This window comes from Cupressus sempervirens, chromosome 1 (genome assembly GCF_028749045.1).
Source record: "Cupressus sempervirens isolate cs-2001-9-10 chromosome 1, ASM2874904v1, whole genome shotgun sequence".
In the NCBI taxonomy this organism is placed as follows: Eukaryota; Viridiplantae; Streptophyta; class Pinopsida; order Cupressales; family Cupressaceae; genus Cupressus; species Cupressus sempervirens.
Window position 1 is genome coordinate 165190940 of NC_143118.1, and position 27389 is coordinate 165218328.

The 27389-nt window shown below is 35.6% G+C and overlaps 1 protein-coding gene across 1 annotated transcript in view; it reads right to left on the reverse strand.

The window, feature by feature from the left end:
• Positions 1-27389, reverse strand: part of LOC149576664 (DUF21 domain-containing protein At4g14240-like) — a 155113-nt gene that overhangs the window by 30359 nt on the left and 97365 nt on the right. Inside the window, exons 5-6 of the mRNA XM_089818844.1 lie at positions 7378-7464; positions 7142-7213 (exon numbers count right to left, since the gene is read on the reverse strand). Of these exons, the coding sequence (XP_089674970.1) occupies positions 7142-7213; positions 7378-7464 (159 nt within the window). The remainder of the gene's footprint in view (positions 1-7141; positions 7214-7377; positions 7465-27389) is intronic.

Below are 27389 nucleotides of genomic sequence, written 5' to 3' on the forward strand. Positions count from 1 at the left end.
AGAGAATTTGAGATGAAAGACTTGGGACTCCTTCCTTACTTCCTAGGACTGGAAGTACGGTAGAATTCTGATAGTATCATACCTAATCAAGGGAAGTATACATCAAACATTTTGAAGAGATTTGGAATGTGGAATTGCAAGTCTGTCTTCTCCAATGGAGACTAATCTACATAAACTTAAAGAAGTAACAACAGAATCACCTTCCATAGATTCTACTCTCTACAGACAAATGATTGGATCCCTTATGTACTTAGTAAATACAAGACCTGATATTTGTTATGTTGTTAATGCCTTGAGCCAGTTTATGTGTGAGCCAAAGGAGATTCACCTAGTTGTAGTTAAACACATTATGAGATACAAAGCACTTTTAATTTTGGACTCAAATATGAGAAAGTTGATTTAGATTTGCATGGATTCACTGACTCAGATTGGGGTGGAAGTGTTAAAGACAGAAAAAGTACTTGAAGATGTTGTTTCAGTTTAGGATCAGTAATGATATCTTGGATATGCAGAAAGCAGTCTTCAATAGCTCAAAGCTCCACAGAAGCCGAAAACATTGCAGCAATGATGGCCTCTTAAGAAGCAGTTTGGCTAAGGAAGTTACTTGTGAGATTATTTGGGCAAGCTATGAATCCTATGGTTATTCATTGTGATAATCAAAGTTCCATCAAGCTTTCAATGAATCCAATTTTTCATGACAAGTCCAAGCATATTGAAATTCCTTACTATTATGTAAGAGATATGGTAGACAGGAATTCTATAAAATTAGAATACATTTGCATTGCAGATCAGACAGCAAACATACTCACCAAACTTCTATATAGAGTGAAGATAGACCACTTCAAGAGAATACTTGGTATGGTTGAATTGTAATCCATTTGTATTCTTTAAGTTATTAATAAAATAATTTTATTTGTCAAGCTATTGACTATTATGGGCTCCACCATTTGTATTCACTATTTAAGAGGTGATGATCTTTGAAATAATGAACACTTATATAAAAGACATTATGAGAGATAACGATCTCTTAGATAATGTGTTAAACAATAGAGTTCTACTATAAGATTTAGATAAGTTCAAGATCATGTTGTGATATAGACATTGCTATGTCTATAAGTCACAATTTGGATAAGGGAAGAATTTCATTATGCTCCGGGGTTATAACTTGTGTACTGGTAGATCTTAACTCAGCATCATGTTGTGATATAGGAATACCAATATCTATGAATCACAAATTGGATAAATGAAGAACTTACTTATTCTTTAGATTTATCCTGTATATTGTATTCTTTGCAATACTGTTATCACTACTAGCAGTGATTTGTCATATCAACAGGTTTAGTAATATGACATTGTATCATGTGTTCTATGATACCACATGTTAAGAAAATTTAGATAGATATAGAGTATCAATTCTTGCTTGTTGCTAGATATGATATCTCTCAGTATGATTATCAAGTTAAGAGGGAGAGTTAAATCTGTAACTTATAACCTTAATGATTTGATTACAGATCGGTCTGATCTGTTCTTACATAACTTAGAATAATCCAAATAACTTTACACAATCCTCTTAGAGAGATCGGCGTCTTCACTTAGGATTAGTTTGGAGTTAACTAAATCCAGTTTGTGTTAAGTTAATTTTAAACTTATTATTCCTTGGAAAAGTCGTCGGCTTCTATATTGGTTAAAGATTGTTTTGGAAAGGACATGTCCCTAGGTCTCTCTATTTATCATGGGTATGATTGAAGTCTAAGAGCACACAACATACAAAATAGTCTAGGCAATACTTTGAAGTTATTCACAACAAGTCTCAAGGAGAGAAAAGAAGTTTGAATCTAGTCTATATTCAGTCATAGAATTTGTAGAAACTTTACAACTATAATGAGTAGATGCCCCATTACCAGGATCGATGAGTTGTTGCACAAACTACATGGAGCAATCTACTTCTCCAAAATTTATTTTTTCTCTGGCTACCACCACATCTGAATGAGGGAGCAAGACATTGGGAAGACAACCTTTTGTTGCCATTACAAGCACTATGAGTTCTTGGTCATGTTGTTTGGGTTACCAATCCTCCAACCTCCAATCTTGCATGAATCACAACTTCAACACAACTACACAAGTTTTTGTTCATGGTCTTCAACAACATACTTATTTATAGCAAGATGTGAGAGGAAAATCTGAGACATTCAGACAAAATATTAGAAATCATAGAATTGCATTCATTGTTTGCAAAAGGTCCAAACGTGAGTTAGGATGACCGAGATCTTGTGCTTGGATCATGTCATCAGTGCCTAAGGGCTTCAAGTGCACCAAGGGAATATTTAGGCAAAACTTGATTGGCCCCCATCTAGGATAATCTTTGAGCTGTGTGGATTCTTCAAACTGTGCAATTACTATATATCAAGAAGATTAGAAATGGACAAAATATATTTTTGTTTATTGTGTTGTGTATTATAACATGAGGATTTCATATTGCAATGTGTCTATGTTTATCCCATATTGTTGCCTACCACAAATCTAATTAACTACCCATAATTAAGTAATGCATCTAAGCAATGTCCATTAATAATTGGGTGTTACATTGCATTGAGAAATTAAAATAGGTAAAGATAATGTTGACAAGCTAGAAGAAGCCTTCACTCATTCTAAATTATCGATGCCCAAAAAGACACTTAGAATCTTGTAACACATGTAGTAGATAGTCATGTTCGATACAAATACAACAAGAAGATGCTTGTCCCTTTGCCAAACAATTTGATTCTCCTCTATTTTTAATAGAAAAGACATTGTATATGGAATGACAACAACAAACTATAAGCATAAGAAGATGCATTCACTGAAGGATTTGAGCAATACGCAAAACAAATCTATGAAGCCCTTGAATACCTGCATGTAGAAAACCTGTCACAGAGAAGAAAAAGACAAGAAGAGGCAAGAGTTTGCTCTGAAAATATGCAAATTGTATTCTCAGAAATGAAAAAGATGTAAGATTATTACAAAAGATCAATTCTTATAAAAGGAGATCGAAACCCAGAAGGGTAACCTAAAAGGTAAGAGCTATTTAATAATTACTAATTAATCATTAAATAGAGAATGCAAAAGGTGCATAAAGTGAAATCTTAAGAAGGGAGAAAAGGTAATTTAATTAATGAAATTAAATTAACCTTTTTCTCTAACATTCACAAGGATAATGAAGATAATGTGAAGAGAAAGAAAAAGGAAAAGAAAGAGATGGTGTCAAGGATTTAAGAACTTCAATTTTAGAACAAATAGAAATTGTGTTATCACCATTGTGGAAAAGTTTTTGAAAAGACGCTACACTCTAGAATCTAGAAATATTAGCAAAGAGAAAGTAGACATAAATTTCAATAAACCTAGTGATATTTGAACTTAAATGAGGCAAACTTTAGCCCATATTATGATAAATAAAAAATAAATATTATAAGATTAACATAATATTGAGGACAACAATGCCAAAATTGCAAGGAATTGAGGACAAACTGGTAGCTTAACAAGAGGTTTAAGGGGTGAGAAAAGCATAAATGCACACGTTGTTGGGGAGACACTCAATGATGAATATGATGAAACATGGTGTGGATGCTAGGAAAAATCTATTGTATCAAAGGAGGACAGCACTAAGGCCACCACAAATGAAAATGGCAAGCCAAAATAGCAAGTGACAAAGAAAATCTTTGATGGTTTACATGGTAAAGTAACCAAGACCTAATCTAGTGTTTTGAGAATGTTAAAATTATTTCACAAGTAATCAAATGTATAGAAAATATAAGATCTTCGAAAAGCATTTACAATGTTCTGCAACATTTCCAAGATGGCAGATGGGAAGCCTTTTTAGGGGATGACAAGTAAATAAGAAGAAAAATATAAAATATAAAACAAGTTCAAATAGTCATATGTTAAGGCATTTACCATATTAATGTAATGTCCCCATTTTGGTTAGATTTTACTGATGATTGTGTCAGTTCATTATAGCAACCCTCATGAGTTGACAAAGTGATTAGGGGGTCTCAATTGTGTACTTACTATTTTTAGTATGTCTATTTTTGGAAGTTGCTATTTTTGGCAGTGCAGTGGGTGGCTTCGGCAGTTGGTTGTCACTTGCAGTGGATGTGATTATTAATTGCGTGAGCTCTTATTTATTAATTAATTATTAAAGTTGCATTATTATAAAAATAATATTTTATTATAATAATGTCATTAAATGAGTTGTGTTGAAAAGTTTCAAGAGCTGAGTTCTTTTAGGAAACTCTTCAATTTCTGGAGTTGAGTTCTTTTGGGAAACTTTTGGCAATAAAGGCTTATAAATACAAGCTCATTTCATTGGAAAAAGCATCAATTGAATATTTATTGCTTTTGTGTCTCTATGACTTTTCTGAGTGTTGGTTCTTGTGCCCTTGTTGAAGTATAAGGGTCTGAATTTTGGGTTGTTCTATTGGATATATAGCTGAAGTATTGTAGATTCAAATCTGAGATTTTGTTCTGAGACTGCATTGATAATTGTGTTGAGGTATACAATTGGTCATTTCTCCTAATGTTTTACTGTGGCTAAGGAGAGTTATATTGTCAAAGAAATTCACTGGCATTGGGGAAAATATTATCAAATCTGGACTCTCATTTCCTGTTTGAAGGAATTGGCAGATTATTGAAAGGCGGCAATATCCACAGGCAGCGTTTCATTGGAAGAAGTTTCGGGTCTGCATAATTGGAAGGCTGCAATTCATTTTGTCAGTGGAAAATCTGCATTGCAGGATTTGGTATCAACTTCCTACAGCCCTGTGATTTCCTTACATGCCTGCGATCACTTTCCTACAGGCTGCGTTGACTGCTCAAGCCTGTACATTCACGTGGCAGGAATGCGATTGTTTTTTTGTGACCTGCGATTAGAATTTCTGGGCCTGCCGTTGCAATCTGGGAGACCTATAATACTCCACAGAGGCTGAAGTTGCATAAGGAGTGGCTTGTGAGCTGTTCTGTGAATTGTGTAAGGGCTGCAGACTCATCAGAAGCCCCTGCAAAGTAAGTCTGGAAGATTACAGTCAGCATTCAATGCTAAAGTTGTAAATTCATGTCAATCAACATACAGATTCCTTGCTTGTCATTTGGAGTTGTACTGAATTTACTTTCAAGTGCTATATTTCTTTCGTCTATTCCACTTACAAATAAATCAGAGTTGCTGTCTGGTTGAAATTTTTGAATGACTGCTACAAACTGAGAAATTAGTGAATACAATATTTGCAAGTGTTACAAAGTCTATTTGGCATTGGTGATTTACTAAGTGTATTTAGTTTTTTTTTTAAACGGAAACAAAAGAAAATACTTTCTAGACATCAAATAAACAGAGATAATGGAACTGTGCTTCAAATGTTTGATAAATTGTTTAGCTCCTGATTAGCTAAGAATGATGGTGTTTGTTTAAGTCATAACCGAGCGGGGTTATTACAATTTAATTGTATAGCCATATTATGAAACATCTGAGAAAATGGGGAAGTCACGAGTGAACACACAAATGAACAAAATTTAAGTGCCTTATCTTTTGACTTTTCATTACCAATGTGCATACACAACAAATTTAAAGAGGTCGAAAATCCCCAACTACAAAATGCAAAAATGTAGACAATGGGTTTTACCTTTAGTATGTCTTTACCTATCACTAAAATAACAATTTTGAAGATATAAATGTGAATGAGCTGGCAAAAACGCCTAAGAACAGACAATGCGAGACCAAATCTGCACATAATTCACATAATTCACCTCTCTGATCTTCCATTATAATACTTGCACCTCTACCAACCAATGAGATCAAACGGATGTCATCAGTTGTGCAAAACAAAATTTTGAATTTTGAATATAGACAAAAATGATGCATTACATGTTCACTACTAGTACCCAAGGTCGGAGGTTTTACTATTTTCTATAAGAACAAGACTGACAGATTTTGGAACAGCTATAAGAAGTTCAATAAATGAAGTATACAGTCTGCAATTTTATGTATACTATGCAATGTTTTTGAGTTCTTTCCTATTGTAGAGGCAATTATCAAAAATATGATTTCATCATCTAAGGTTTCTTGTATGCCTTGTGTATACTTTACTATTCTAGTGTAAATGACTACCTCATTGTCTTCAAGATTAAGGGATATTTCAGTGCTTAACTAGCTAAATCATATAAAATGCAAGTGCTCACTAACAAACATTATCAGCTACCAGTAAAATTCATAAATGTGTGGAAAGAAAGGACAAAACTGGTGTATGTATATATAGTAAACCTAAGCCCAATTAGATATTTCAAGACTTGAACCAAATAGAAGAATAATGAACATCATATCTTTTTCAACATTAGATAAATTTACAACTCCAGTAACTAGAACACTAACAACCATATGTGATAATGAATTGTTTGAGGAAATTACCCACTATTGAGGTCCTTAAACATACATTATAACCTACGTTACCCAAGGTTCTGTAACCGCAGGACCAGGGGGACGGGGAAACAGGTTTCTAGAATGGATTTTTTCCCAGAGCAGGCAATAGCAATGGGGACAGCTATATAAAAGATAGGGGAAATTTACAATGTATAGGGAATTTTAAATATTCATATGAAAACATGGATAAAGCAAGCTTATATACATTATAGATTCTAGAACCTTAACATATAACATTTGTGTTAAATAATTTAAATTGAGAGTTCACATGAGAGTGGAAGTCAAACAGATTATCAAAATTCAAGCATTAATTTTATCGCCAGCTAGAGGGTGGGTTTCTGAAAGTCTCCAAGTTTCTGGGACAACCCTGTGTTCAGGATGACTCAAATTATGCAGGAAACACGTCCCCAAGTAACATTGATAATAAGTTATAACAGAAAGAGCAGAAGAGGTCAGAAGAGGTATTAAAGATACAAATTAGAGAAAGAATATTTTACAAGGAGAAAAGTAATTAGTTCAGGCTCTCAAGTTTATATATTCAATCAAAATCAAAGGACACAAGGTTGCTTCTTGCACAATGACCCAACAGATAGCATTACACTTATTATATATAAGCAAATCAAATGCCTCTACAAGAAAGAACTATAATTTTAACAATAAAAAATCAAAGAAGATATGATTGCTTCACAGCATGCCAACCTTCTCAGTCAGATCAAGTGCCCCACTTATTATTGTTGTCTCATCATGCGTAAGCTCTCCGCCTTTGCCAGCCTGTGTTTGGCATCCAACCACTAGAATTTGTAAATTGAATGATTTTCAGTATGAAAGAAAATTCTTTTGACTAGAAACTACCTCATAATGGGACCTAAATACCTACTTGACAATCTAGACTTCCTACAACAACAGTGCATTAGAAAATGTTCCATTTAAGTTACCTCTTGCCCATGAATTGAAACAAGTGCTTTTAGTTGTGCCCTCCTAAATAAAGCAGACTCGTTATGCCCAAGAACACAATCCAATACCTACAAATTAGAGATCAACAAGGAAATAAGATTAATTTGACAAATAATGCTGCAACAGGGATGATCAGTAGAGTTTTCTTAGAACACAAGTAGTAATATATGAAGCACAAGAAAATGATTAAAATCGCATAAAAAATTCATGCACACTTAATCATACAAGCTATAAAATTAAGAACAAAGAAACAGAAGGAAGGATATTACATTTCAGCACCATGATTGGTTCACTTCACAATTTAATCTAATTTGGCTTTAAAGTGACAAATGAGTAAAAACCTAATGTAATATAGCAAATCCTGGCAACTGCCCATGGTTAATTGAAAGCTCAGCAAGGAAACTAAGCCAAGTCAAACAGTCAGGCCAGTTTTTCATTTATTAACTATTTTTAGCTGAAACCTAGTGGATTCTGAAAAATCCCACCAATAACTTTCAAGTTATTCATAGCTTTAAATTTTCAATAAAAAGAATAATGTGAAAAATGAGTCAATATTTAATGTATAGTAGCCAGAAGTGGCAATGACCCACAGTTAATTACAGTCATTGCTGCCTATCTAAAATGTGCCAAGAGGGGTTTATTGTGAGAACCCCAACCGGTTCCAACTCCAACAAACATCAATTACTTCGCTTTTAAATGTTTGACATTTCGTCAAACACTTTGCATGCATCATCTATCTCGCTGTCCTTTAATTTCAAACTGTATGTGCTTGTTTGAAATGATTTTAAATGAAATTAAATGCTTGCAAATGATTATTAAGAAATCCAGGTAAAGAATTGGAACACAAATGCAATCCTTTTTAACTAATTGAATGCATAAATATGATTTTTACATGTTAAATGTGCATCTACAGCCAATAGACATTTTGACATACACTTGGCATGCAATCTAACTTATTAAATATAAAATCTGTAAATATTGTTGGCGACTGATATATATATATAGCAGCAGAACCAAGTAAATTCCCAAGCCAACTCAGTAAGTGATAGCTTTAATATGCAATGCAGCTAACTCAGTAATAAAGTTGCTAAGAGACTCCACGTCTCACCCTCAAGCAAATCGCACCAGCTGTTAACTTGAATGCTACCCAGTAAGAACTATCGCAACACTTCAATCTGCCCTCCAGCAGCAGTAATAATGACTACAAATCAGTAGAATAGTGGCACCCAACAGTTCAGGAAAATTATCTTCAAACAACTTCATCTTCAACAATAAATCTCACACACAAAACCCTCTTTCTTGGACACCAAAATCAGATTGAAGTCACAAATCAATTCACTATACACAACAACTAATTAAATCTCAACTTAGATTCAGAACACTGATTCAACTGCTTTACAATGGCAGCAATTGATGCACTGATCAAGAGGAATCAGTCCTCAAGAATTCTCAACCTTCAAACCCTCAATAAACTTCACAAGTCATTAAAAAGCAATAGACAAGAATGAATTCTTTTCTCCATGAAGTTTCTTTTATAATGCAACTCGACTTCTTCGTCACACTTTTCATTAAAGAGCCCTCATCAATACGCCTTTCAATTAGAAACTCTCATAATAATAATTTGGCCACTAGAATCACAATAACTCCCAAAATACTTTTGATGTTTGGTAGCTTTAGTTGTATAAAACCATGGCTATATATAATAATATATGAGATATAATTACAAATGAGATATAAGTTTATTTTATGAGAGAAATAATATAATAATGATATATATATATATGGTTATATTTATTATTATATTAATTGTCAAATTAACGAATAGACATGTCCCATGAAGGGACATGTCTTTTTTTAGCCTTTACTCATTATAAATAAGAGGTCGCTGCCATTTTGATGTGGAAGCATCCTAGGGAAGTTGGCAATCCTGCATGTTGGAGTGATTTTGATCTTGGAGTTGGAGAACTCGGTCAAAGAAGAGATGATACTCGGTCGTTGTTGGGTAGTTCCTAGATCCAGTATTGACTGAGGCGCTCAATTGCTGAAGGTGCTCAGTCTCTGAAGGAGCTCGGCTTATACTATGTTGCTCGGCTATACTACATTGCTCGGCATGAATACTTGCTCGGTGATGGTTGGAAGTTTTGCTGATGCTCAGTAGTTCGGTGTGTTGTTAATGTTCTTGCAGATTGCTCAACTGACTTGATGCATTTAATGTGTGTGATTGTGACGTGAATTTGATTTGGAGATGTGTGGGGACTTATTTGGGCCTTGGATCTTTATCTTAGGTTCATTTAATGGATGTTGTAAGCCGACTAAGGCTTTTTGTATTTAATATCTGTTGCAAGCTGACTTGTGCCTAAATAGGTATTTAATGTATGGGTGGTTATTTGATGGGGGCTAGGACATCTCCTTTGGGGATTCTCCTGCCTTGAAATGTATCAAGCAGTATCAGAGAAAAGGTTTGATCTGGTTGGAGATTATCAAAGCGAAGGTTGGAGCTCGTTGATCTTTGGATTTGTTGCAAAGGGTTTGCAAAGGTCTTAGAAGATGCCTCCGAGAAGATTGAACCCTAGGGTGATTGATGATCTCTGTGATGCTGTGGAGACCAGAATTTTAGAGAAAGTTAGATCAGATTTCAGATCTGAGATGGAGTTGATGAAGAATGAGATCATGAGAGCTATTGTTGGTGTACCTAGGTATGTGGGTACCGAAGATGGACATGAGGAAGCTCCTGGAGATTTTGAGGTTGTTGGATCTAGTGGCGAAAATAGAACAAATTGTGTGGAGAGATCTATGGAAGACAGAGTTGGTCGGCCGCATAGATCTGACACTCAATTGAAGCTGAAGCACAAGATTGACGTTTTTTATTTCTTAGGTACCTTGAATTGTGAAGACCTAATTGATTGGATTGGTGAATTGGAAGACTACTTTGAGTTAGAGGATATTGCAGATCCACTCAGAGTGAGGATGGCACAAACTAAGTTGAAAGGATATGCTATTTTATAGTGGAAAGAATTGCAAAGAGATAGAGAAGAAGAAAGTGAAATGAAGATCACTTGTAGCAGATTGATCATGACAAAACTGAAGACTAAGTTCATTCCAACTGATTATGAACTTGAGTTGTTTAAAAGATGGTAGAATCTGAAATAGAAGGATATGTCTATGAAGGATTATACTAAGGAGTTCTACAAGTTGACTATTTAGTCTGGATATAGAGATCTTTCTAAGGTGGCTCGGTACATTATTAGTTTGAGATTCAATATTCAAGATGAGGTTTGTATATTGAAGATTGATTCAGTTGAGGATGCTTATCAGCATGCTCTAAAGGCAGAAGATAAGTTGAAGAGAAGACAACTATAATGTCCCCAATATCTAATAAAATATTTTAATTAGATTAATTAATTAAAAGGTCCTAAAGTTAAATAATATAACAAGGAATTATTTAATTAATTGATTTAATTGATAAAGGGGCCCAAAGTTTATTAATTAACTGTAGGTGTTTGTCGCGTTGGCATTCTTTGTAAACCGTCAGGAGTTTTCTCCGAAGGTGTATTTAAGTGCGGCATGTAGGAAGTTGTTAGTATGTGATTTGGATTATTTCTTTCTATTTGCGAATTCTTGATGGAGTTCTGGATTGCTCACCATTTCAGAAGTGGAAGATCTTCCCTACTTGTCTATTTCGGTTTCGGTGGGATTCAACCCTCACCCTATTCCATCGCCTGTAATACTTTGTTCGGATTTGGCAAATCAGAGCACCGCCATTACTTGCAACTATAATCTAATTTAGTTACCAATTATTAATCTTGCCACTACACTCAATACATTGTTCATTTTTTTGGAGGTCTTCTATATTGTTGAATCAAGGCTATTGTTAGTATTTCCTATTTTCATTGATTGTCTCTGTAATTAATAATACTCTTTCGCACATTAACAACTTTACTACCCTTCCAACAATCTGTATGGACTTCATATTCACTATACGTCACTATTGCATTGATACTGTACAAACAATACAAGTTGCCTCACCTCCAGACAAAAATCCCCTCCAAACAGAAACACCTCTAGACAAAAACACCTCCAAATAGGAAACAACTCTGGAAAGAAACACCTCTAGACAGAAATCACCTCTGGACAGAAATCACCTACAGATAGGAAACACCTCTGGACAGAAATCACCTCCAGATAAAAGATAGCTCCGGACAGAAAAAAGCTCCAGATAGAAACACGTCCAAATAGAGAACACCTCCAGAAAAAGATCACCACCTGACAGAGATTGCCTTCAAAACATTACAATGGTATCAAAGCTGGTGATTCGGACAGCCTGTTGGGAGAATTGAAAGTTTGGACTTGGATCACACTATGCCACCCAGTGGTGCCATATGGTCTTTATCTCAGTTTCTAGCTAATTGGAAGGCACGTCTGACGGTCGAATACTCCAAGAGCACTTTTGCATGCAAACTGATGGATGGTGATATTCACGATGAGCAATACAAGGTAGTTGATGACATCATCTACTACAAAGACAGAATCTATTCGGTACTCGAGTCGAAGATGAAGGAATGGATTCCAAAGGAAGATACCTACACAAATATCGTCAAACCAACACCCGATTATCAATTATCCCAAAAAAATTTAATTATCCGTAGGTGTTTACTGTGTCGGCATTCTTTGTAAATCCTTGGGAGTTTTCTCCAAAGGTGTAATTATGTGCGGTAGGTAGGAAGTTGTTACTATGTGATTTGGATTTTTTTTGTATTTGTGAATTTCTGTTGGACTTTTGGATTGTTCACCACTTCGGGAGTGGAAGATCTTCCCTACTTGGTTATTTCGGTTTCGGTGGGATTCAATCCTCACCCTATTCCATCACTTGTAATACTTTGCTCAGATTTAGCAAATCAAAGCACCACCATTACATGCAACTATAGTCTTATTTGGTTACCAATTGATGATCTTGGTGCAGTTAGTACATTGTTCATTTTCTTGGAGGTCTTTTCTATTGTTGAATCAAGGCTACTATTAGTATTAGCTATTTTCATTGATTGTCTATTTAATACTCTTCTGCACATTAAAAACCGTATGACCCTTCCAAAAATCTATACAGAATTCATATTCACCGTACGTCATTGTTGCACTGATACTGTACAAACAATACAAGCTACCTCACCTCCGAACAAAAACACCTCCAAACAGAAATCACCTCCGGACATAAACAACTTTGGACAAAAATCACCTCCGGACATAAATCACCTATGGATAGGAATCACCTACAAATAGAAACACCTCCAGACAAAAATCACCTCTGGAAAGAAATGACACAAGGATAGGAAACACCTCCGGACAGAAGTCACCTCCGAACGGAAAAATACCTCCGAACAGAAACACCTTCACACAGAGAACACCTCTAGACAAAGATCACCTCATGATAGAGATCGTCTTTGAAACATTACAACATCTAGGTAATTCCTGAAAGAAGAAGAAGCAGGATCACTTGGCAAAGGATAAACCGAATGTGGAGGATGAACCAAACTTGTTGATCCAAAGAATAGGACGCGTAAGGTTACCTTTAAAGGTAATTGTTTTCATTGTGGTGAAGGACATAGAGCTTATAAATGTTCCCAAAAGGCTAGTGATGGAACAGTTGTTGTGAATGACGTTGAAGACTCAATGAATGAACCTAAGAGAGGAGAGAACTTGCTATCTCGGCGAGTACTATTTTGTAAAAGGGTAGTGGAACCTTGTCAAAGGAGTAATTTGTTCAAGACTCGTTGTAAGTTTGCTAGTAAAATTTGCAATGAGATTGTTGATGGTGGTAATACTGATAACCTTGCTGCTGAGGAGATGGTTCGGAAACTTGGTTTGAAGAGAGTGAGACATCCTAGTCCTTATAGGATTGGTTAGTTACAAGATCATTCTTTGGAAGTGAGGGAACAATGTCTTGTTGATTTTCAGATTGGGCAGTATAAGGATCAAGTGTTGTGCAATATTGTGGACATGAGTAGTTGTCACATATTGCTTGTTAGAACCTGGTAGTATGATTGTAGGGCTATGCATGATTGTGTCAAGAATGTATTTATAATTGAGAAAGGTGGCAGGGTTTTCACTGATTCCTTTGCAGAATGAAGAACTCGGTAAGAGGAACCTGAGCTTTGGGAGTTGAGCTGAGTAGAAGGATTCTGAGAGGGTTAGAGATCAGCGTAGAAAACAAACCTGTGCTACACCGAGAAAGGATTTGCAGAAGCAAAGCAACCATATGACTGTTGCTGGAAAGGATTGACAAAAGTGGAATAAAGGGAAGTGTGCAAGTTGATGACTTGAAGGATATGTACATGAAGAACCAATTCAGAATTTATGTGTTGAATCCCACAAGATTTTCTTCTAGTTGTTAAGAACATCTTTTCGTACCTGGGGTGTTTGATGCGGGAGCATTCTTGGGAAATTGGCAACTCTGCATATTGGAGTGGTTTTGATCTTTAAGTTAGAGAACTCAATCGAAGAAGAAGTGATGCTCAGTCGTTACTGGGTAGTTCTTGGATGCAGTATTGACCGAGGCACTCCGTTGCTAAAGGTGCTCGTTCTCTAAAGGAGATTGGCTTATACTGTGTTGCTTGGCTTTACTACATTGCGCGACATGTATTATTGCTCGACGATGCTTGGAGGTTTTGCTAACACTCAACAATTTGGCGTGCTGATTGGTGGTCTTGTGGATTGCTCGACTAACTTGGTGCATTTAATGTGTGTGATCGTGACATGGATCGATCTGGAGATGTGTGTGGACTTATTTGGGCCTTGTGTCTTTATCCTAGGTGCATTTAATGGGTGTTGTAAGCCGACTAAGGCATTTTGTATTTAATATTTGTTGTAGGCTGACTTTTAGCCTAAATAAGTATTTAATGTATGGGTTTATTTAATTTGTAACTTGCTAGGTCGACTTGTGGCTTAGTTGGGTATAAGTAAGAGGGTCTTGTGGAGTCTTGAATCATTATTAAAATTTAGCATAGAGGAGCTGAAAGAAGCGAAGTTGTGAGAAGAGCTAGTAGTTGCAGCTAAGGAAACAAGGAGATTGCTTGTTGGCTTGCGAGCACAACTTTAGATCCTCCTTGGAGGTTTCTACCAAATTGTCATTGTGTTATGGATTTGGACTAGCTAGGGTTTGGGATTGGATCTGGAGGGATCTTGCAGAACTATTACTTGCTTTGCTTTGTATTTGGTCATAACAAGGAAGGGCTTACAGCCCAGCACATTGCATGTAATCAATTATTTTATGAATAAAGAAATGAGTTTGGTATCAGATCGTGTATCTTCTGTTGTATTTCCGTTGTGTAGTATTTATTGGGGGCTAGGACATCTCCTTTGGGGATTCTCCTGCCTTGTACTACATCACATTTGAAAAACACATACGAAATTACATTTGCAGCGATCCTGGGAAATCAACATGGTATCAGAGCCAACCTACAAATGGAAGAAAATGAGAAAGAATACTACGGGTTCCATATTGAGAAGTCAATAATCACTTATCAGAATCATCGAGTTTAAATAAGATTGACAGTAAGTTGTGTTTCGTCCTTGTCCTCCTCAACTGCCACACTTGCAAATAATTCCAATAAAGAAGCTGATGGCAACATTTATACTCATCAGGCTCGTGCAATTTCTCTTCTTGAGAAGTAGAGGTCAAAGCATCTCAAATAGTTTCAGCTTCAGAATGCCAAGTCCAAAAAGTAAGAACAAGATAAATGTCGCTTCTATAAAGGAAAGCAAAAAAAAAAAGCCTCCCACTCCCATAGTTTCATTCTTTGGTGAGATGTGGACTTTCAATGGAGATAATGAGTTCTGTTGAGAAATTAAATATATCAATTCCCATAGAAGTGCAGTGCCTGGGAATACTCGCAATACTAAAAGGACAAAGCATCATTTTGGCCTCCTACATTGGCTCTAGGAAGACTCGCGCCTATACACTCCCTCGTATTCAGATATATAATCTTCACAAAATAGAGGAATTCTTTAGATGAATGATGGTAGAAAGATTCATATTGGAATTAATTCTCTAAGATATCTATTTAGAGGAATAGTAAAGAAGCATTATATACAAGCGCTTGAGGCAGAGAGTTGGTGGTTTTTATTATTAATGAAACAAATTATATTCTTAATATCATGGGAATAAGTCTAGTATGAGGCTATGCATATAAGGATAAAACAAATTGTGGCCATATTTTATAATGTCGTGGGGAAAATAGTACAACACTCTACATGAAATATTTTATAATCCAACATTAGATGTTGAGGATATAATACAATATATTCGTCAAGTGTTGTGGATTTAGCTACTAATTGAGGAATATTGTAGTAATAGAGAGTTTGCCATTCTCCTTTGGACAAGCTTATCTAGAAATCGCTAATGGTAAATGAGTTTGGAAGTTTAATGTTTTAATAGAAAATTTGAGAATGAATGCCCCATATACCAGTGAGGGCTCCTGATAGTCAATAACAACAAATATGAGATGAACAATTCCTTCTAGCCTCAAGCATTGCAAGTCATTATTTGTTTTCAACTTCTACAAAGTTGCCTAGAAATATTAAACTGGGTCTTACACTATCGACCAAACAATCCTTTGAATTTGTAATGGTTTGTAACTGCCATAATCGAGGGCCTTAGTCTCCATATGCGTTCATGTCACTTCATCTTCCAAAGTAGGAATCTTTTATCTATTTAGCAGGCATGATTGTACATAGGTAGAGGAAAGAGTGTGAAACAAGTTTGCCTGAAAGCAACATGCAACAAATGACACATTGAACGTGGACAAGGACATAGAAACGTTGCATTATAAGGTTTACTATATGCAAAAGGAATCAATAAATCTTTTTTCCAACGGAGGCAACCATGTGGAGGGTGGGCCCACCACTTCGACAATACAGATGGCCCAATGACCACCCAAATGGTATTCACAACTTTGCACCAGGGAGCACATAAGAACAAAAATGGTACTGCAAGAAGCGAGAGATTGAGATTCAGAGGGAGCTTGACATTTCATTAGAGGCAACCTGGAAAGAGAGGGAGCAAATAGAAGATATAATTCAGTCAACTTTCAGTGATCTCAATCATATTGATTCAAAGGGAGTAAATCATGTTGAGATAGATTCTCCAATGATCAATTGTAGCAGTCAAGAGGACTACACTTCATTGTAATGTCCTCATTTTTGTCATTATCAGAGTTTCAGGGATTAGCCTATTATTTTGATCCTTGTAGGCTAATTATTGTGGATAGAGGGTCTTTTGAGGCAGTGGCTTAGCTTGAGAGGGTCTTATCTTCTCCACAATTTAGTAAGCTACAGGTTGGTCTTCGTTTGGCTCAGATTGGACTTCATTTGATCCTAGTTTTGTGTAATTACTATTTGTCGTAAGTTGGTGTTAATTGAGATTGACCCTTCCTAGTTTTGGAAAGTGCATTTGGTCACATGGAGAAATAATAAGTATGACTCCTATTTCAAACGGCATATTTAAATGATGAGTATTTTGGGAGTTATTATATTTTTAGTGGGCAAATTATTAATAATTATTAAACGAGTTATTATAAAGTTATAAATAAAACTTTATAATTTCACTTAAATTGAGAGTTGAGTTATCATTGAAAAGTGTCATTTATTAATTAGTTAAGCCAAGTCAAGTGAGAGAATCTAAAGGAAGCTTCTAATTAATGTTGTGTGGTGAAGCTTCTTGAGTGAAGTTACATTTTGGCAACAAAAGAGAATTTGGAGGTTATAAATACAAGCCCATTTGTTGAGAAAAGCATGCTTGGATATTAATTTGCTTTTGTTGCCTTTGTGGCTTATTCTGAGAATCTGAAGTTTTGTGTCCTCGTTGATGTATAAGGGTTTCAAGTTTTGAAATTGTGCGTTGGTCCTACGGCTGAGGTATTGCGGATCAATCTCTCAAAGTTTGCATCTTCCGTTTCTGTCATTACTGTTGCTTGGAAAAAAGTGTGTGATGTAAATTGAATTGAATTGAATTAAACTTTCCATCTGTTTTTGGATAACTATGGTTATTGTCTATTGGAGAATTAGTGATCAGAAGTCTGAAACTGTGTTGTTGGACGGCTAGCACCATTGATTAAATCAGTTCAGGAAATGCCTGGAAAACAATCCAGTAAATTGGCATTTTGTGTTGAGGGTTCGAATTGGGCAAGTAGAGACTATCATTTGCATCTAGTGGCACCATGTGAGCTTCAACATTGTCTGAGATCTTGTATCAAGACTGGACGTGATTTCCCAAGGCTGGAGTGAATTATTTGTGACCTGCGATTATGTAATTTAGAGGTTGCAGGTGTTTTGGAATTCAGTGATTCAATCAATTAAGTTTGTCGTTGGGTATTGGGGGTCGAGCACATCAAAGTGGACCATCAACACTGCAAATCGGGCTGCAGTAAGGGAGTTGTGACCAGCATTTGGGGTTAGATAGGTCTGCATATATCTACGCACCTGAATTTCAGTCAACCATATAAATAATAGGGAATGGCAATCATGTGGAGCAGTTTCCTTGCATTGTTAATCTACAGCAAACAAATCGGGTTCTTCTTTATTGTTTGTAATTTTGCTATGCAAGGGTAGACTAGTTAGTTGCAGCTGGAACTGCTATCAAATAATTGTAATTGCACTAGAAACGAGTTTGATGAAATAAGTGCAAAATAAACTTAAGAAGCATTTAATTTGACTGCATTGAGAATTTTAATTGCAATCTAATAAATAGTTCATTCTGAAAAAAATCCAAGATTAAATTATATCTGAGTTACTAGCATATTTTGGTAAGAAATTTGTTGCAATATGTTTGACCCAAATGCAAACCAAATGATTGGTGTGAATATTGGTGAGATCCGAGAGATTCAAGGTATAGCCTAAATAGGGTTATTAAATTCATGAATATACCTCGTGACCATGTGATTTTAATGGGCCTACCCACTATGTACATCATGAGGAAGTGACAACTTCCAAATGATGTCAGTTGTATTTGCAGAAGCTATTGAAAGTTGACGATCTTACAATAACTTAATTTTCTATTATGATAGATATCTTATGTTGTCTATGCAGATCATGATAGATTATACTTTGCATGGTGGATGTTTATATAGTAAGCATTATGAGAATGTGTGTGCACATACCTTATAAACATTTTTTGAGTATATGGTGAATGTTGTTAAAGTTGTAGTTTTAGTCAAATAAATTTGATCTGAGATACATTGTTATTATTGGTATATCAACATTTTCTATATATATGCGTATTCAAGTAATAATAATATATATTATTATATATAGTGTATAATATACATATTATACTATATAATATATATATTATATTACATATAATACATATACATTATATATATATATATATCATAAATATACATATACATATATTTATATATATATATATATATATATATATATATATATATATATATATATATATATATATATATATATATATATATATATATATTATACTAAATATTATTATGAAATATATGTATTAATTAAATGATGATTAAACCTTGGAAACATGACTCCTCTCATATGTATATGACATCCAATCTGCATTTGGAACATATCAGTGACAATGGCCATATTATTACATTTGCAGGAAAGATCCCTATTACTTAACAAATGTTATCCAAATTGATGTTCTAGAGGCCATTAAACAGAGTACGTGGTGAATATCATGCAACTTGATGTTGTGGAGGCCATTACTCACAATACTTTGTGAATATCTTGCATCTCATTCTGGAGGCTATTCCTCAAAGAGTATCTGATGAATATCATATGTTGATATTTTGGAGACCAATACTCAAATGTGATATCAAAATGGTGAATATCATATGTTGATGTTCTAGAGACCATTACTCTGAGTTTTGGTGAATATCATATGTTGATATTCTGAAGGCCAATACTCATGATATCAAAATGTGATATCAAAATAGTGAAAATCTTTTGATTAAAGATTTCCTTAATGTGTCATTCCTAAAGATTGCCAATGGTGTAATATTTGTCTTGTGTTTATCATCCCTAGCTAAGAGGGAGTGTTGATGTTTGGTAGACAGTCGAATAAAACTATGGCTATACATAATTATGTATGAGATATAATTACATATGAGACATAAGTTTATTTTATGAGAGAAATTAATATAGGTAATGTCCCCATTTTTAGCAGGTCTACTCGGTTGATGAAGTTAGCTCATCATAGTGACCCTTGTGAGCTCACAAGGTGTTTTGGGGGTCTCAATTGTGGACTTACTATTTTTAGTAAGTCTATTAATGGCAGTTGCTATTTTTGGCAGTATAATGGGTGATTGGGTAGTTAGTCATCACCTGCAGTTAATCAGATTATTAATTGCATGAGCTTTTATTTATTTATTAATCATTGAATTGCATTATTATAATAATGTTTATATTATTATAATAATGGCTTTAAGAGATATTTCTAAAAAGCGAGTTGGAAAGTTTCTAGTGTTGAGTTCTTTTGATAAACTTCCACAATTTCTGAAGTGGAGTTTTAAGGAAATTTTGGCCAATGAAAGCTTATAAATGAGAGCTCATTTCATTGAGAAAGGCAGGCTTGAATATATATTTGCTTTGTCTTTGTGGCTTTTCCTAATTTCTGAATTATATGCCCTTGCTGATGTATAAGGGTTAAATCTGAGAAGTTCTTGGCAATTGTGCCGAAATATACAATTGGCCAACATTCTCCTACTATATTTTCTATAGCTAAGGAGAACAATCTCGAATATTATATCTTCTTGTTTATATCATCTGGCTGAGGGTCTGAAGTAATTCTGAGTTTTTCTCTGCTAATTGTGCTGAGGTAAACAATTATCCAATTCTCCTACTGTCTCTACAATGGCTTGGAGATTCTGTTAGTAAAGGTGGACGTTTCATGCTGGGAATAACAGTGAATTTAGCACAAATGATTTAAGACTGGAAGTCTACAAATTCATTTGTACTGCCAAACCTGGTTGAACGCAAGGGCAGTTTTCAATGTGAAGTTGGACAGCTTCATTCTTGGGTCCTACTCACATTCCCAGTCTTGTGTCTAAGATAGGACGGCTGGGTGTATGCTGGCGCGATACTAGATTGGGCTGCGATTTCAAAATTAGCTGCATGAGAGACCAGACCAAGTCGTGGGAAGTAGTTGGACTTGTATATGGTAGATAGTAGTTGCTGGGAGTTGTGTTTAAGCCGAATTCATTACGCCAAGGGGGAATTATGTATTTCTATGATTTGCAAATGGTGGAGTCAACCGCAATGGACATTAGAGGGGATGGATACATCACTATATTCATTCCAAGTTCTAATTACTATTTAAAATTGTATTGAGATTATTGGCAAGCTTGTTCATCATTTCAAATTTAATAAATTGACAAGCATTGTTTTGGAAAGGTTTATACTTTTGCAATCTATGGTCTTGATAGTTTATATATTTCAAAAATCAAAAGAACAGATATATGATCAAAAATTAGAAAACTTTAAAACAATAATTTGTTCATCAAGATCTGAATTGGGAGCCAATTCGGGTTTTTACAATGGTATCAAAGCAGTTTTTTGCCAACCTACAGAATTGGGCTCCAAATCAGTTGTTAGTGGTTAATATGTGATCCATTATTTTCTATCATGGCTGACGATACGAAATTTGTGTCAGGTATGCACTATACCCGAAGAGGATGTAATTCTCCTCCTAGAGAAGGAGAGCCTAAGATTCAGTTTGGTTCTGTTGGTAGTTCGGGTGATTCCGGTGGCACTAGACTACGACCCACAGATGTTAAGGTTGATAGAGATGTCCTGCAGGCAATTAGGAATATTGCAGTCGGGCAACAGCAGATGAAAGATGTACTGCAATAGTTGTCTAATACTCTGCAACAGATAGCACTTCCTCAAGGACGGAGTAGGAAGAGAGCTCAAGAAGTTTCTATTGGTTCTCATAGATCCCGAGTCGAGGATAGAACCTGAGATGGTGTTAGGTACAAAGATGCAAATCAAGTTCGAGTTGAGGATCGTGGTGGATTAGCTAACAGAGCTAACATACATACTGGCACTCATGATAGGCTGCAAAGGCCTGCATTTCTGAGACTTGAGGTGGATGCGGTCAATATTGAGTCTGAGGTCGCTCCTTTTATTGATGACGTGTTGGCACACTTTACATAGTGGGATGCTTTACCACAGGCTATTAAAGATCATTTGAATTTTGATAAGTTCTTGACTCAGAAACGAGAGCATTCCAGAGCAACGTTGGCACCTGAGAGACAACGACCCCGACAAACTGAGTTACAGCAAGTTGCTAGTAAGATGGTATTGCCCATGACTAGTGGTACCATGGGTCAGTTTCTTTGCGACATGACCAGATCACTTCCTATCAAGAGTTCGTGGATGGCTTGATCGAGAGATTTGATAGGAAGGATCCAAAGGTATACTTCTATGAGTTGGCTCAGCTGAAGTAGTCTGGTGGATTGGAGAGTTATATAAGTGAGTTCCAGAGGCTTTCAGTCATGGTTTATGATATTTCGAAGCTCAGACGACTAATGTTATTTATGAAGGGATTGACTGAGCCACTCCGTGGATGGGTGAAGTCATTGGACCCATCTTCTCTATAAGTAGCAATGCGGAAGGCACGGGACTTGGAGTCCTCTTCTTGAAGAAAGGTTGCTTTGAAATCTTTTGCTCTTCCGCTTGATGACGAGGAGTCCCCACCAACTGTTGAGGACAAAGGCAAGTCAGTGGGGAGATATTATGTCACTTTGAAAGAGGATTTGAGGAGGCATCATCTTTGCTTTTAGTGCAAGGGGTCTTTCTCTAAAGGTCATACTTGTGCATTAAGGTCAAAGGGAGCAGCGAATCGTAGTATGTGGGTTTACATTGATGTGATTGAGGATGAGTCATCACATCAGCATAAGAATGTTGATGAAGATGATCATACTGATGATAGAGTTTATACTGTGATGAGTATTTATAGTTTGGTATTTGACTCACGTGTTCAAGATTTGCACCGAGTACAAAGTTGGTCTGAGCCTAAATTGGATTGTCTTCAGGATGATTAGGTAGGCATAATGAAGGAGAGTGTGTTGAGATCTCCTAAGGATTTGTCTGTTAGTGATGTTCCGAACTTTATATCACTAGCACAGGTACTTGGTGTTGTGTTGCAGGTCATGTCATTCGTTTTGTTGATGGTTTTGGCATTCTGTTGGATCAGTGAGGACAGAGACATCACTTGTTTCTTATGGGATCCCGTTGGAGGTTTTTGTATGATGTTGGATTGCTTGAGGACAAGCAATCTTGGGAAAGGAAGATTGTAATGTCCTCGTTTTTGGCAAGTCTACTCAGTTGATGGAGTTAGCTCATCATAGCGACCCTTGTGAGCTGACAGGGTGTTTTGGGGGTCTCAGTTGTGGACTCGCAATTTTTAGTAAGTCTATTATTGGAAGTTGCTATTTTTGGCAATACAATGGGTGGTTGGGCAGTTGGTCGTCACTTCCAATTAATTAGGTTAATAACTACATGAGCTCTTATTTATTTATTAATCATTGAGTTGCATTATTATAATAATGTTTATACTATTATAATAATGAGTTTAAGAGATATTTCTAAAAAGCGAATTAGAAAGTTTCTAGTTCTGAGTTCTTTTGAGCAACTTCCACAATTTTTGAAGTGGAGTTTTAAGGAAACTTTGGCCAACGAAAGCTTATAAATGAGAGCTCATTTCATTGGGAAAGGCAGGCTTGAGAATATATTTACTTTGTGCCTTTGTGGGTTTTCCTGAATTCTGAATTGTATGCCCTTGCTAATGTATATGGGTTAAATCTGAGAAGTTCTTGGCAATTGTGTTCAAGTATTTTTGTATAATGTTGGACTGCTTGAGGACAAGCAATCTTGGGAAGGGAAGACTGTAATGTCCCCGTTTTTGGCAAGTCTACTCAGTTGATGGAGTCAGCTCATCATAGCGACCCTCGTGAGCTCACAGGGTGTTTTGGGGGTCTCAGTTGTGGAGTTACAATTTTTAGTAAGTCTATTATTGGCAATTGCTATTTTTGGTAGTACAATGAGTGGCTAGGCAGTTGGTTGTCACTTGCAATTAATCAAGTTAATAATTGCATGAGCTCTTATTTATTTATTAATCATTGAGTCGCATTATTATAATAATGTTTATATTATTATAATAATGACTTTAAGAGATATTTCTAAACAGCGAGTTGGAAAGTTTCTAGTGTTGAGTTCTTTTGGGCAACTTCCACAATTTCTGAAGTGGAGTTTTAAGGAAACCTTGGCCAATGAAAGCTTATAAATGAGAACTCATTTCATTGGGAAAGGCAGGCTTGAATATATATTTGCTTTGTGCATTTGTGGCTTTTCCTGATTTATAAATTGTATGCCATTGCTGATGTATGGGTTAAATCTAAGAAGTTCTTGGCAATTGTGTTGAAGTATACAATTGGCCAACATTCTCCTACTATATCTTCTGTAGCTAAGGAGAACAATCTCGAATATTATATCTTCTTGCTTATATCATCTGGCTAAGGGTTTGAAGTAATTCTAAGTTTTTCTGTGATAATTATGCTGAGGTAAACAATTATCCAATTCTCCTACTATGTCTATTGTGGCTTGGAGATTCTGTTAGTAAAGGTGGACGTTTCTTGTTGGGAATAACAGTGAATTTAGCACAACCGATTTGATATTGGAAGCTTGCAAATTCGTTTGTACTGGCAGACTTGGTTGAACACATGGGTTGTTTTCATTGTGAAGTTGGACAGCTTCATTCTTGGGTCCTACTCACATTCCCAGTCCTGCATCTGAGATAGGACGGTTGGGTGTATGCTAGCATGACACTAGACTAGGTTGTGATTTCAAAATTAGTTGCATGGGAGACCAGACCAAGTCATGGGAGGTAGTTGGACTTGTATATGGTAGACGGCAGCAGCTAGAAGTTGTGTTGAAGCCGAATTCATTACAGAAGGAGGGAATTATGCATTCCTACGATTTGCAAATGGTGGAGTCAGCCACAGATGGACATTAGAGGGGATGGCTACATCACTATATTCATTCCAGGTTCTCTTTCTTTCCCTTCCGTTTAGGGTGAAGGGTGCTCATTTCGGTGATCTTTGAATTTTTGTCATTTGTTTGTAAGGTTTTCTTTGAGTCCCACAGTCCTTTTCAACTAATAATTTTTCTATTTCCAAGATGGGGATTGTAAGAGATTGGGTAATGCATTTTGGGGACAATTTTTGGAGGCCATTTTAGAGGATGGTAGGGAACAAAAAAGAGGCAATTATTATAATATAGGGAATTTTCAAATTTTCATATAATAAAATTGATAAGCCATTCATCATACACATTAAAGATCCCTAACATTTACAACAAAATGCTCACAGGCTACAAGTTCCAACCTCAAAATGACAAAAACATAGAAAAGATAGTGCTACCCCTCAACTTGCAAAGAACATGTGCAATTGACAAAAGACACAGGAAATTCTTGTCTTTGTGTTGAGAGGGGAAAGAAGGTTGTCTTAATAAGACTGAAACCTTGCTTGTAATGTCCCCATTTTTGCCAGCATTGGAGTTTTAGGGATTAGCCTATTATTGTGATCCTCGTAGGCTAATTATTGTGGATAGACGGTCTTCTAAGGCAATGGCTTGGCTTGGAAGGGTCTTTTTTTCTCCACAATTCAGTAAGCTACAAGTTGGTCTTCGTTTGGCTCAGATTCGAATTTGTTTGGGCTTAGTTTCGTGTACTTACTATTTGTGGTAAGTGGGGTGTTGATTGAGATGGACCCTTTCTATTTGTGGAAAGTGCATTTGGTCACATGGAGAAATAATAGGTATGACTCCTATTTCAAATGGCATATTTAAATGATGAGTATTTTGGGAATTATTATATTTTTAGTAGCCAAATTATAATTAAATTACTAAATGGTTTATTAAAAGTTATAATTTAACTTTATAATTTCACTTAAGTTGAGGGTTGAGTTATCATTGGAAAGAGCCATTTATTAATTAGTTATGCCAAATCAGTGAAAGAATCTAATAGAAGCTTCTGATTAATGTTGTGTAATGACGCTTCTTGAGTGAAGTTACATTTTGGCAACAAAAAGGGCATCCGGAGGTTATAAATACAAGCCCATTTGTTAAGAAAAGCATGCTTGAATATTTATTTGCTTTTGTTGCCTTTGTGGCTTTTCCTATGTTTTCTGAATTGAATGCCCTTGCTGAAATATAAGGGTTTCTGAATTTCTGAGAAGATCTAAGATTTGGGTTTGAGGTTGTCATAGGCAATTGTGCTTAAGTATACAATTGTCTGATTCTCCTACTGTATTTACTATGCCTTGGAGATCGAATTTCTAAAGGTAATCATTGAGAAGTTATTCAATGTTCAGGATTGTGAATTTAATTGCTAGAGGCCATGATTTTTATGCTACAGGCTGCCGATTCAATGTTTGAGGCAGCAACACTATTATTATAGATGCCAGGTGGTAAATTTTGATTCCAATTTGCATTCGCAGACTGGGAGACATAATTAGTGGACCTGCAATTTACAATTCTAATAATTGGTTACAAATTACAGGTTGGAAAAGTAGTGGAAGAGGCCTACATCTATTCATTTTAGAGCTGCGATTTATATTTGAGCCTGCGGATTCATTGTAGAGACCATCGCATTCCATTAAGGGCTTGTGTTTTGGGTATACTGGGCTGCGTTCAGCAATAAGCCAACCAACTGGCATTATTCAAGGGTCACGTCTAGTCATTGCATGTATTTGGGCATTTTCTTGCAGCAATACTATCAAAAAGTGGCTTACAGCACCAATATTGGATGCAACAAATTATGTCAGCTTCCAATTTGGTATTTGATAAAACAAGTAGCATTTCATATATATTTCAGTGAATTGTTGTTCTAATTAATCTAAAAAAGGGGTCATTGTTATTATCTCAATCAATTTGAAATTAGAATTATAAAGTTGTTACTGTTATACTGCTGTTGTAATTCTCCATTCTCTTCATATCCAAAATTTCAAAGAGCATTAAAAAATATTTGTTTTTCAATCACACTGCTGGAGAGTTCTTTGCCAATTGTTTAACAAAATGTCAAACTTTTGATTTGATAAGGAAATAAATGTGTTAAAATTAAATGTTGAACTATAACCGGCTGAGGGTTATTAAATTGCCATTATATGTTGCAAATCTGCAATTTTATGACTGCAAAAACAACTAAAAACTATAGTTTAGTGTCATTATCTTGGGATTGAAACCCCACCTTGAGAGATGCGAATGCAGTGTGAAATCTCAAGTGTTGCCTTTCCTGGTTTTATCTTGGAAAACCTGCTATTTTAGTATTTTGCCACCTGAAATGGTTGAAAATTGATTTCAAATCTTACAAAGCCAAAGAAGCTTAAAATGTTTTGTTTGCAAACTAAAATCTCTCATTTAGTGCCGAGAGTGGTGCGGAGGTTCACAAGAGGACAAAAAATATTTACAAATATTTTTGGGTTTTGTTTGCCACCTGTAATATCCCCGTTTTTGGCAGGTCTATGCATTTGATGGAGTTAGCTCATCATAGTGACCCTCGTGAGCTAACAAGGTGTTTTGGGGGTCTCAATTGTGAAATTATTTTTAGTAAGTCTATTTTTGGCAATTGTTATTTTTGGTGGTGCAATGGGTGGCTTCAGCAGTTGGTTGTCACCTACAGTTAATAAAGTAATAATTGCATGAGCTCTTATTTATTTATTAATCACTGAGTTGCATTATTATAATAATGTTTATATTATTATAATAATGACATTAAAAGATATTTCTAAAAAGTGTGTTGGAAAGTTTCTAGTGTTGAGTTCTTTTGGGAAATTTACACAATTTTCTGAGGTGGAATTATTTAGGAAACTTTGGCCAACGGAAGATTATAAATGAGAGCTCATTGCATTGGGAAAGGCATGCTTGAATATATATTTTATTTTTGTGTCTTTGTGGCTTATCCAGAAAT